This window comes from Vipera ursinii (genome assembly GCF_947247035.1).
Source record: "Vipera ursinii genome assembly, chromosome: 11".
Taxonomy (NCBI): domain Eukaryota; kingdom Metazoa; phylum Chordata; class Lepidosauria; order Squamata; family Viperidae; genus Vipera; species Vipera ursinii.
In genome coordinates, this window is record NC_139524.1 from 11,396,846 (window position 1) to 11,409,820 (window position 12,975).

The 12,975-nt window shown below is 44.5% G+C and overlaps 2 protein-coding genes across 4 annotated transcripts in view; one reads left to right on the forward strand and one right to left on the reverse strand.

Moving 5' to 3' along the window:
* Positions 1–12,975, forward strand: part of ABHD2 (abhydrolase domain containing 2, acylglycerol lipase) — a 203,139-nt gene that overhangs the window by 110,100 nt on the left and 80,064 nt on the right. The window lies entirely within an intron of this gene.
* Positions 1–12,975, reverse strand: part of MFGE8 (milk fat globule EGF and factor V/VIII domain containing) — a 35,137-nt gene that overhangs the window by 12,813 nt on the left and 9,349 nt on the right. For all 3 annotated transcript variants that reach the window (XM_083371354.1, XM_083371353.1, XM_083371352.1), the window contains exons 2-6: positions 8,859–8,984; positions 6,906–7,031; positions 5,150–5,263; positions 2,290–2,471; positions 633–788 (exon numbers count right to left, since the gene is read on the reverse strand). In XM_083371354.1, the coding sequence (XP_083227480.1) occupies positions 633–788; positions 2,290–2,471; positions 5,150–5,263; positions 6,906–7,031; positions 8,859–8,984 (704 nt within the window). The remainder of the gene's footprint in view (positions 1–632; positions 789–2,289; positions 2,472–5,149; positions 5,264–6,905; positions 7,032–8,858; positions 8,985–12,975) is intronic.

Below are 12,975 nucleotides of genomic sequence, written 5' to 3' on the forward strand. Positions count from 1 at the left end.
GGAGGAGAGACAGAGGGAAGGAGGGAGGGAGGAAACAGGAAGAGAAGAGGAAGGGGAGAGGGGAGGAGAGACGGGGCAGGAGACGGGCAGGATGGAAGGAAGGGAGGAAACAGGAAGAGGGAGGGAGGAAATAAGGAAGGAAGGAAAGAAACAGGAAGAGAAGGGGAGGGGAGGAAAGACAGAGGGAAGGAGGGAGGGATGAAACAGGAAGAGAAGAGGAAGGGGAGAGGGGAGGAGAGACGGGGCAGGAGAGAGGGAGGACGGAAGGAAGGAAGGAAACAGGAAGAGGGAGGGAGGAAATAAGGAAGGAAGGAAAGAAACAGGAAGAGAAGGGGAGGGGAGGAGAGAAAAGAAGAGATATTCCTCTTTGTGTGAGAAGCCTTTAGGCTTCTGCTTCACTGGATACAAGAATTAAGGGAAGAATTAACCAAGAGTTAAAGGAAGCCAAAGGTCTCCCCTTTGTAGCACATCTGATAATGCTTTGGCGTCCAACGTTATGCTCTTGAAAGGATAACATGTAAATAAAGCAACTCTGATCGTTCCAAAATGTTTACGTATCCTAAGCGTGGTTTAGAAATAATTCCTTTGTTTTCCTTTCCTTCTTTCGCCTTCAGCCCCTCTCTCTTACCCACCTTTTCGCGGGTTTGATTCTCATCTTTGTAGAATTCAAATACTTGTCCATCTAGACTGTAGGAAATTTTGTAGGTCTCAACAAACTCTGAGAATCCTCCACGGCTTGCCCCTTGAGTAACCACCCCAGAGATGAACATTGTTTTCAACAGATTGATCTGCATGGAATAAAAAAAAAAGAGGGGGGGGGCGGTGAAGGACTTTAAAAGAGGCAGAAGGAGTCAAATTGCCTGGAAAAAGCCAAATGAAAACAGCAAAACCAAGTATTTGATCCTGTGTCAAAACTTAAAGACTGTATTGAAGTGACATTATTCTTTGAGTCTGTTCTGCATATGTGCATTGTTTTGTTAATTAGCTCAGTACAGTAATTTCCATTAGACAAGGTTAAATGGTAATCTCCCCAGGGCAAGGATCTGTTTGTTTGTTTTTCAAAGAAAGCCAATGCCACCTAGAAATATAAAGTAACATGAACTATTACCAGAAAATGAAAAATTCGCTAAGAATTTCCATGCCAAGCTCTATCTAACCAAAGACCAACTCAAGCTTTTTGGTTATTGTTTTTAAAAATGTAACAGAGTTTTATTTCCCGTCTCACTATGAATAAAATGTAGGATTGTTAAACTGACATACTTTTTACATTATCACTGTGGGTTGTTTGTTTGTTTGTTTCAGTGTAGATTAAGAGGTTATTTTATTATATATTTGGATCGGTACTGAAGAAAGTCGGAAATCACTCTCCTTGTATTTCTTTTTTCCATTTTTTTCCCTTGTCCTTCCTAACTTCTTATTCTCCTTGATTCCCTTCCTTCTTTTCCTGTCCTTTTGTAATTTATTCTCTTTCTGAAACTAATAAAATTGGCTAAAATAAAAAGAGGCAGGATTATAAGAAAGCTTGCCCTGCCTTTCCATCACCAGCAGCGAATTCTGACACTGTGTTTACGTTTTAAAGAAAGCTTTTGTGGTATCAAAGGAAGCATAAAAAGAACTTTAATCTTGGCAGGCATGTGTAGTTCTCCAGATGTTCTTTAACTTCATCGGTCTTAGCAGGCTTGTTCAACTAAAAAGATACAAGGCGCTGCGATCTAACCACACTTAGACCAGGGGTGTCAAATTCGCCACATCACGCGATGTGTCGCGACATATCGTGACTTTTCCCCCATTGCAGGAGCTGGGGTGGGCACGGTTTTGGCATGACGCATCCGGCCCATGGGCTGGCAGTTTGACATCCCTGACCTGGAACCTACAACTACTATCTGCTAATTGTTGCATGTCCCAGGGTGGCTGCAGGTTGGGTGAAGAATCCACTGTGTCATCTCACTGTCGTGTCGTGTCATAATCATGACATGGCTCTGAGGCCAGTTCATACAGAGATAACAGCAATAGCAATAGTATTTAGACTTATAGATCATTACATAGTGCTTTACAGCCCTCTCCAAGCAGTGTACAAAGCCAGCATATTGCCCTCAACAATCTGGGTCCTCGTTTTGCTGATTTCAGAAGGCTGAGTCAACCTTGAGCCAGTCAGGATCGAACTCCAGACTGCGGGCAGAGTCAGCCTGCAATACTACATTCTAACCACTGTGACACCACTGATAATGGCCATATGCTTCCATTCCCCTTTTTGGCTCTTGGAACAGAGGCTTCCTCTTGCACCAATACCTGAATCCAAGGCTTTAGGTCATAGCTGCTGGCTGTCCAGGCATTCACAAGTCCGCTGTTGTGGAGGCGAGCAAGTTCAGGACCCCAGCGTTGCAGACCCAGAAAGCCATAGTATACCGATGATGCTGTAAGCTGAGTATCTGCAATAGCTCCCGTCTGCATGCCCAACTCATCTTTACAGCCTGGGTGGGTGAATTTTGGAGAGGGAGAAAGAAGAAAACAAGAGCATTGGAAAAAGCTGGAATGAAAGGGTCAAGGAGGAACGCAAGAATCAGAATTTAAAAACAAAACAAAACAGCGGAGTGTCCAATAAAATTAGGACCGAATCATCCAACGTACTCTTGGGGAACTCAGGCTCCAAAACATGGATCTGGCTGCAATGAAAGAAGCACCATTCACACATCAGGCAGTTCAAGAAATGACTCAGAGGGAAGCTGAACTCTGCAGAGGTGTTAAATAAACTTTGGGTGGGGGAATGTCTGTAAGCTGCCAAAAGTCGCCTTTGGTGAGATGGATAGCATACAAGCTAGGGAGGGAGGAAGTGTGGAAAAGAGAGAAAGAAAGAGAGAGAGAGAAAGAGAAAGGAAAGATGATGAAGGGAGGGAGGAAGATAAAGAGAAAAAGAAAGAAAATGGAGGGAGATGGCTCTCTACATTTGATATAATTCCATGGTGTCTGCAACGCACCTGATCAACATAAGTGTTCTGAAACAGGCCAGGCTCCCTGCCCTGTTGCAAGAAAGGCATCCCAGGTCCTCACACCTGTTTCCAGATCTGTCCCCAGTTGGGTCTCTCTTACAAAAAGGGTTTCCATTTTTCAACTTCATGCTCAAATTGCTTGAGGATTTCTTTTAAAATTTCTCTTGGGGCTTTTCTTGATGGCAGCGCTATTCTCTAGTCAGGTTCGCTGAAATCTCCCTGCCAACCCTTTTTTTTTCGTCATCTGAAAATAGCATCAAAGGTTGGAGAGCTCCTTCCTAATGGATTTCTTTGGGATTTAATGGAATAAGCAGTTTTTCTTGCCCCAGCTCCTTTTCCTTTGAATGTCTCCTCTCCTTTGCCCCTAAATAAATATCCGAATAAACACACGTCTGTCTGTTACAGCCAAGCTATTAAGATTATCCTTCAGTAAGGAGAAACAGACTGTAAAGTGTGAACAGAGGATTCCAGTTATCCTCCGAATTAAAAGCAATAATAAATAACCAGAGAATCAAAGTGGTTAGAAAAAAAAGTCCTTCAAAATTTCTAACCCAGATTTCACGCCATGTTGGACAGCCTCAAGTTAGCCATTAACTGATGCAACACAGCCTACCTCACTGGGCGGTGGTGGGATTGAACAAAAGCAAAAAAAAAAAGACAAAGCTCTTTTTATGCTTTTTAAAAAACGCGTTTCGGAAAGAAGAAAAAAAGTAAAGCGCAATGCCCTTTTGTGCAGCTTGTTTTGTTTTGCGCCGTTCTGGATTGCCGATGAAAGCCAGCTTTTGCATTTGTTCAGAAAAGCAGAAAATGTGTATGAGTTCTCTTGCCTTATGACTGAGCCATTAAGTTCAAATGGGGGGGGCTGGGGGTTTTTCCAATCACTCTGCTTTTGGATACAAAGGTTCACTAAGAGGAACAGGCAGATCTTAACCAAAGACCTACCTAATCCATTTTTTTATTTAAAAAAAATCATCATGATGATATCTATGAGGAGCTACGCCGCTTAGGAAGAGAATTTTTTTTGTCCTCAAAATTGCTAGCTAGGGCATAGCCAGATGCACGTGGAATTACTTTCTTCCTCATACAAATTCTCAAATGATTCCATTTCCTCCGTCCCAGGGTTCCTGAGTGGGAATGTTTGGGGCAGGGAAAGGAGGCTACAAGATTTCTCCTCCACAATTGCTTGCAGATTGTTGATTTTCAAAGGTGAGAAACAAGTGACATTGAGAAGGGGGGGGGAATTGGGGTTGGTGAGGGGTGGAGGACAGCCAGATTTGTCTCAAGATCTCTAACTCTGTTAATGGGAGCAGGAAACAAGCAACCTTGAATGGCTGGGAGAAGGAAGGAAGGAAGGAAGGAAGGAAGGAAGGAAGGAAGGAAGGAAGGAAGGAAGGAAGGAAGGAAGGAAGGAAGGAAGGAATCCTCTTCAATCCCCAGCTGCTACATCTGTCCATCTGTAGATTTCCACTGTGATATTTTTGTTCTACTTTCAAAATCTTAAAATTTCCCCAAGCCTGCTGGTATCTCCAGGATGCTTTGAGGTCCATCAGGAACAAATACTCAGAAGAGGATTGCTATCAGCGGAACATAAGAGTTCACCAGACAGAATGCTTTCTGTATGCCCACCTCTTCTTCCCAATAGCCATCGGTGTTCATTTGCTTGTCTCTTTCCCCCTCTTTGAAGCTGGATGGGTAAGGTCCAGAGGGAAAGAACAAGGTGACAGAGACATACGGGTGACCTCACTGCTGTTCAGTAGTTTAGAGAGACAAGCACAGAGGTGGGGAAGGCAAAGAGGAGATTGTGAAGGTCTGAAATCGAGCTGGGTCAGACCTGCTTAGTGCTTGGATAGGAGAAAGGACAGTGAGAACTACTAGCCTGCAAAATCAAAAATCATCCGAGCGGAAGCATCCATTGCAACCTTGAAAACTGCCTGGAGATTTCCACAAAATCCACCAGGAATTAAGATCCAAGGAAACTTTAAACTTATGGGCATTCAGCATTCCTTGGACGGCAGGAATTGCAGCCCTGGGGCCAATGCAGGTGACCTTTGCCTGAAAAATATCCTGTCTTCCCAGTGCAGGCAGATCCAGCCATGGTGCTCTGAGCCTTCTTCATTTCTTAACTCTCTTCCAACTCACTATCAGGTGGACCAAAGACTTACGCAGCTGGCAGGTCTTCCCCACATAGGCCAAGGGGCATTTACAGTCATAGCTGCCCTTCAGATCCAGGCAGGTCCCCCCGTTCTTGCAGGGCTGAGAAAGGCATTCATTCACATCTAGGGCAAAAGGAAAGAACAGATGCGGCACCATCACTCCCGGCTACAACGCCCAAATCTAACCTTTCAGGAGAGTCAGATCAAGCCCTGCCTAGTAAGAGTTAGGACTACGGTCCAACACGTTCCATTATTTTTTTAAAAAAAAGGTTAACAGTCTGTGGCTCAAAACACAGCACTGGTTCATATCACACACGATATTCATTTAGAAGGATGTCATGTTGCGTCTTCATTATTTTCTGGAAAATCCAGAAAATGTTTAGTTTGGACTTCATGTTCCTGCTCTTTTGTTCCAAACTGATGGTTTGGGAAATAACAAGAGGACAACTAAAGCTTCATGTTTTATGATTGAAAAAGGGGGGAGGGGTCCTTCAAGGTCATTCTTTGTTAGCTGCATAACTAGCTGTTAAGAAGGCAAAAGTTAGGTCTGTCACACAACAATCTCTCTCTCTCTCTCTCTCTCTCTCTCTCTCTCTCTCTCTCTCTCTCTCTCTCTCTCTCTCTCTCTCTCTCCTCCCTCTCTCTCTCCCTCCCTCCCTCCCTCCCTCCCCCTTTCTCTTGAGGGTACAACACATTGCATTGCATTACACTACAGCTTTGTTAACCATGTTGCACTGAACATGGTTTCCGCCATCATGAATGTTTATAAGGCTGAGGGACACTTCTGTCCCTAAATGAACAAGTGTGGACCTGACCTGGGGAATAGAGAAGGATGAAAGAGACCATGAGGAGTGGGGGATGGCTTTCAGAAAAGATGACTCAGTCCTAAAAAGAAGACAACATGAGAAAAGCCTAGCACTGATGATGTTACCTAGTTTGGGTAATGAAATGTTTGCAAGAAAGAAACTAAGCTCAAAGAGGACCAAGGATGATTATTCCTCCTCCTCCTCCTCCTCCTCCTCCTCCTCCTCCTCCTCCTCCTCCTCCTCCTCCTCCTCCTCCTCCTCCTCCTCCTCCTCTTCTTCTTCTTCTTCTTCTTCTTCTTCTTCTTCTTCTTCTTCTTCTTCTTCTTCTTCTTCTTCTTCTTCTTCTTCTCCTCCTCCTCCTCCTCCTCCTCCTCCTCCTCCTCCTCCTCCTCCTCCTCCTCCTCCTCACTGCCTACTAGCACTGATGATGTTTCCTAGTTTGGGTAATGAAATGTCTGCAAGAAAACAACCAAGGCCACGGATCCCACGTGAGAACTCAAAAATAACATGGTGTTTATTTTGTTTGGTCACAGGCAGAGAGACAGAGACCTGGGCATGCGTTCAAGATTCTACTACCATAAAAGATATTCCTACAATCCCAATGGTGCCTGTTTCTTAACTTGGCCTATCGCAAAGGAGGAGCATCCTATCCCAAAATGCCCTTTCTTTCACTGCAAAATAGAAACACAAGATTAAGATGAAGGATGCGGGAATCCGAAACACCGGCTCATTGTCAGGTTTCGCACACCACCGATGCCGGGAGGAGAGGAGAGGCTCTTGCTGAGTCTTGTAGGTGGCAAAAATGGCACACAAATGGTTTGACATTTTCTGGATGGACCCGAGTGGGTTGGGTAGGAATGCCCTTGGTTTTGTGAACTTCTCGGAGACTGGTTCAAAACTAGCAGAAGCTGCTCTAGTGCGGCCTGTGTGATCTCTTTCCAGAAGACAACCATACTCACTGTACTGGCAGTGTTTGCCATTGTACCCAGGACGACATATGCACATGTATTCGCTGAAGGCATCACCCCGATTGGGAAGCAACCTGCATTCCCCCTGATTCTTGCACGGATTTGGATGGCAGGGACCTAAAAGCAAGAGATGCAAAAGGAGGAATATATGATAATGTTGCATGTATTAACAGCAGCAAGAATTGTATTTGCTCAGCCCCAGGAAAAAATGAAGAAACAGCATCTAAAGAAGAGATAGTCAAGAAAATGCTGGGCTGTGCAGAAACAGATAGACTCGGGCTAAAGATGAATGAAAAAGGAAGATACAGAATATTTTCAAATAGGGGACGTATTTTATCAACGGCTGGAGAAATGGGGCAGAGATTAGGAATTTACTGTGTGTTATTAAGTCAAGGGATGCGGTGGCTCAGTGGGTTAGGACGCTGAGCTTGTCGATCAGAAGGTCGGCAGTTTGGCGGGTCGAATCCCGAGTGCCGCGTAGCAGAGTGAGCACCTGTTACTCGTCCCAGCTTCTGCCAACCTAGCAGTTCGAAAGCACGTAAAAATGCAAGTAGGAAAATAGGGACCACTACGCTGGGAAGGTCACAGCGTTCCGTGCACCTTTGGCGTCTAGTCATGCTGGCCACACGACCACGGAGATGTCCTCGGACAAGCGCTGGCTCTTCGGCTTTGAAACGGAGATGAGCACCGGCCCCTAGAGTCGGAAACGACTAGCACACATGTGCGGGAGAACCTTAACCTTTACCTACAGTATTAAGTCAAACAAACAGACCTAGGCAACGCGTTGTTTACCAAGCACCTATGAATTGTAAATATAGAAAACTAATAAAATATTATTTTTTTTAAAAAAAGGAGGAGGAAAATTGGCAAGAAAAGAAACTTGATCAGCCTCTGCAAGAACCATCTCTCTTAAGTGAGATGGTTCTTAAATGACTTTTGCCCCACTGTACGACCTTTCTCGCCACCGTTGTTAAGGGAATCACTGCAGTTGTTTAGTTAGCAACATGGCTGTTAAGTGAATCTGGCTTCCCCATTGACTGCCAGATGGTCGCAAAAGGAGATCACGTGACCTCGGGACATAGCAACCGTCATAAACATGAGTCTGAATCTTGATCACGTGACCGGGGGGGCTGGAAAGGTTGTAATGGTCACTAATTGAAGTGTTGCAAGTTGAGGACTGCCTGTGTTTAAAAGAACCCAAAGCAGCAGCATCGCCCTCTTCCCCTTGCCTGCCTCTTAATTCAGAAGAAAGAATGAACAGCGGCTGAATCCTAAATTTAAGAGCAACGATGATTCGCATATTCTAATGGCCTTTGGTGTGGCTATCATTTCCAGACAAATGGCACGTTGTAAACCTCCATCAGATCTGATTAGAAAACCAAAACGGATGCAGGAATATACCAAAGTTGGTGGCTTGGCCCATTAGTGGGGAAAAAGGAGCCCAGAGATTGCAGCTTGTATTTAATCCCTAAAGAAATCGTCCTATGGGCTGTTCAGATTTCCTGGGCTGCCCTCTTCAGCACAGGAAGCTTAGAGGAATTGATCTGCCTTCAATTAAGGCAGCCTTCACAAGAATTCTGGCTTAGGGGGAGATTCTGTTCCAGAGATGCCCAACCTTTTGGGCACCAGGGACCAGAAAGGGTATGGTTTTGAACACTGCCTGGGATGTTCAAAGGATGGGGCTTTGCTTGTTTGTGCAGCCCGCTTGCTGGCATGTTGTGGACCGGTGAGGGTCCACAGACCGGGATTGGGGACCCCTGGTCTATTCTATAACACAGGGCAATCTATGGCTCCTGGATCTCTCCGCCATAGCCCTAGGAGTCTTCTCTGCTCTGGCCATCAAACTTTAGCAGTACAGTGGCCAAAAATTGATCGGTGACTAGTCACGCTACATCTGGAACATTTAGGAAAGAGAGAACATCTGGCTAAGAATATCATACTCACCTTTCTCAGTTTCATTACAGGTAGGCCCAGTAAAGCCTTCTGCGCAGAGGCAGAAGAAAGGAGACTGATCCAGACTCTTCAGACAAGTCCCTCCATTCTGGCACTGATTTACATCACAGAAATCGCCTATTTAAAAAAAAATAAAGATACATTTCAACGCAATGAAGAAGGAAGGGATTGCTGTCTTCCTAACTGCACTTTTGAGCATTTATCTAACCTTCTGTATTTCATTTTCAGTATTGTGCAGATAATAGCCGCAGGGCTCTTGCAGATAGCAAATGGGGGAAGAGGTTGCAGTTGAGCAAAAGAACACACACTTCCAAACAAGGGCATGAAACCGTTTCGGGTCAAGGGTTGCGCTAATGTTTTTTGCATGACACCCGGGCCAAGGCAAGGCAAGACCAAGATTGCATGTCAAGGCAATTAAACTTTCAATATCATTACCACTGAGCTAATTATTTAATCGTTGCTTTGTCCATGGGTCAAAAATTGCCACGTGGCTCTGACGTGGGTCACACCCAACTCACCGAAATCTAGAGTCACACGTGTCAATCAAAAAAAAAAAAGCTACTGGATCAGATCAGAAGGTGATCGTGTTTGACACATCTGTTCATCCAGAAACAAGGAAATGCCTGTGGGAAATTCACAAGCCAATGATTCTTCTTCTTTTTTTAAGAACCTCTGGATATATAATTTCTCTTTTCAATCGAACCATTGATAAATGTCTGTGGACGTTCTCAGTCGACCAGGTCGCAGTTCTCTCAAAGGTGTTTTTTCAAAAGGCAACCGGGCTGTTGTTGTTTTTTTCCCCCTTGAAGAAAACATTTTGCTTCTCATCCAAGAAGCTTCATCAGTTCTGATAGCGGGGAGATGGAAGGATAGGTACAGACAGTTGACACCACCCTCAGAATTGATGAAGCTTCCTGGATGAGGAGCAAAACGTTTTCTTCTTCCTCCTCAAGGAAAAAAAAACAGTCCCGTTGCCTTTTCAAAAAAGCACCTTGGAGACTAATCGTTGGTAAGTCAAATCAATGCTTATCACAAAGACAGAGAGCTGAGCAAGTTGAATTCAATTTATTGCTATCACAGCCAAAGGCCAACGCATAAACTGAACATTCAAATAAAATAAAACTACACAGAACCAACACAAGAAGGCAGAGCAATGTGTGACAATGATGTGATCAATGGGTGACCAAGGTCTGCCTAGTTTTACAGACACTATAACTAAAAATTGCAATGTATGGCAGTGAAAGTTGGACCATAAGAAAGGCTGAGCGCCAAAGAATTGAGGCCTTTGAACTCTGGTGCTGGAGAAGACTCCTGCGAGTCCCTTGGACTGCAAGGCTATCAAACCGGTTAGTCCTAGAGGAGATCAACCCTGACTGCTCTTTAGAAGGCCAGATCCTGAAGCTGAAACTCAAATCCTTTGGCCACCTAATGAGAAGGAAGGACTCACTGGAGAAGAGCCTAATGCTGGGAAAGGTTGAGGGCAAGAGAAGAAGGGGACGACAGAGAATGAGGTGGCTGGATGGAGTCACTGAAGCAGTAGGTGTGAGCTTAAATGGACTCCAGAAGATGGTAGAGGACAGGAAGGCCTGGAGGAATGTTGTCCATAGGGTCGCGATGGGTCGGACACGACTTCGCAGCTAACAACAACAACAACAAATAACTAAAATGAGCTACCTTCAGAAAAACTGAATCATACTGACCTGACAATAAAAATACATTGAGTATAGTCTAATGCTGGATAAAAACACATAATAAAATTAATTATAAAAGATTATGAAAAAAGATCTACAACGATTATTTGTTTCTGGCGAATCCCCAATGCTGCTGCACAGAATCTAGCCACCTGCACCGTGATCACTGCCTGCTCGTCCTTAAGCAGCCACTGGAGATAAATACTTTCCGAATGAGCAGAATACCTATCAATTATGGGGAGGATACGGTTTTTCCGAATAGCTCTATAGAAGGAACATCGAAGGAGTATGTGTCCAATGGTCCCCACCTCTCCTGAGCCACAGGCGCAGAGTCTTTCAGCCAATGGAGTCTTTTCATACTTGCCGTACAGGGTGGCCGATGGAAACGCACGGCACCGTACAAGCGAGAATGCTTTCCAGTGGTTCACTGACTCCAACTGACTAAGATACCTGGCAGGTGTAACCACCTATCTAATAGCTGAGCAAGTTAAACACACTCAAGGAATATCCGGTTAAAACTTCTAGAATAAAATCATAAATGACAGATTAAAACCTATGTTAAAATCACAGTAGGGCAGGGGTCTTCAAACCTGGCGCTTTTATGACTTGTGGGCTTCCAACTCCCAGAATTGATTCTGGGAGTGAGAATTGATTCTGGGAATTGAAGTCCACAATCATAAAAGGGCCAGGTTTGAAGACCCCTGCAACAGGGCATCCAATCTCTGTCAGTTGCACGTGAGCAAAACACAGCATGCCCTAACTGTAGTATGATACCACTCCTTAAACTGTGAGGCCCGTAATCATTAAAAACTCAATGTACTATTGGTGAAGAGCTACCTTGTCCATACCAAACGTTCGTGCTTATTTCCTGCAGGGTCTCCCAAAAAGAAAAGAGAAAAAAGAGACAGGAGCCACCCCATCCCAAACCCAAACTCTCTGAGAAAAAGACAGATGGGAGTGGCCTCCCACACTGGCTCATGAAATGCAGCTTTCTTTGGCTTAAGCTAACTCCCGAGATCTTTTTATAGCACAAGTTCCTTGGGGTTAATCTCCACTTCCTGCCATTCCGCAGACTTCAGGCAGGCTTCACCAGAAACTTGGCTCCGTAGAGGGCGTTCGAAGGGACTCGGTTCGACTCCTACAGCCAATCCTGGAAAAAAGCAGCAGCGCTGGGCAGGAGTTCAAGTCCTCTGCTTGTACTGGCTGGTTCTGGATGACTTCACCCTCTGTCTAGGTCTTGCCGTGAGATAGAACCGAAGGAGGAGGGCTTGCCCACTTGGAAGGAAGCAAAGCTATTTATTATTCTCCATCCAACTCAAGACCGTCAAAGGCTGGGAAGAGAAGTCTCACTCTTGAACCTCTGTCAGCCAAGGATTTCTAAGATGCCTGCCAAGCTACTGTAAGAAATGCTTAGACCCCTTGGGGAAAGAGGCCGTGTTCGAATAACCATGTGCCTGCCATTCTTTGTTTGGATTCTTCTCTTCTGTTCCTTCAGGAAGTCAAGGCTCATCCACTCGCTCCCAATAGGTGGGAAATATCACGTGCAATGTTATTAAAGCTCTTTTTAGAAGAAGATTAAGAACTAAGATGATCAGAGGCCTGGAGGCTAAAACATACGAAGAACGGCTGTGGGACTTGGGTTTGGCTAGTCTAAAGAAAAGAAGAAATAGGGGAGACATGATAGCAGCATTCTAGTATTTGAAGGGCTGCCACAAGGCAGAGGGGACCAGGTTGTTCACCAGAGCACCAGGGGGAAGGACGAGAAACAATGGTTGGAAGTTGATCAAAGAGAGAAGCAACCTGGAATTAAGGAGAAACTTCCTGACAGTGAGGACAGTCAACCAGTGGAACAGCTTTGCCTCCAGAAATCGTGGGTGCTCCTGTAACTGTTCTTTGTACGTTTTAGCCCCACTATTTGGCTGCTTTTTCTGCACACTGCTAGCTAGCAACCTTTGGCAGTGATAAGTACAGTTATAAATTTGTATCTTATTCTACGGTTACAACCTAACTCACTTCTTTTTATAATCTACTAGACAATGTTTGGTGGTTCATCCTTTGGTAAATAAAAAGCATTGATTTTGTGGGAAACTAACAGGGAGTGTCCAAAATCCAGATCATGTGACCACAGCTGACCATGAGGTGTTGTAACGGCCACAGGTTTATGAATGCAGCTAGTTTGAAGATTGAAATTTCAATTCCATGGGATTAACAAGTCCTCAATTTTGTATGCCTTCTTTAAGTTAGCAGGTTTGAGGTAGCTTGATTCAAAAACTGTAACACTAGGATGCCTCATTTGTGCTAACTGAAGCTTACTAAAAATAGCCAGGATGGTTTTAGACAGTGTACAGATTCTGTCTAAACATCCAAACCATAAATCATAAGTTTATTTCTTTTTGTTTCATGCAAAAGATTTATAA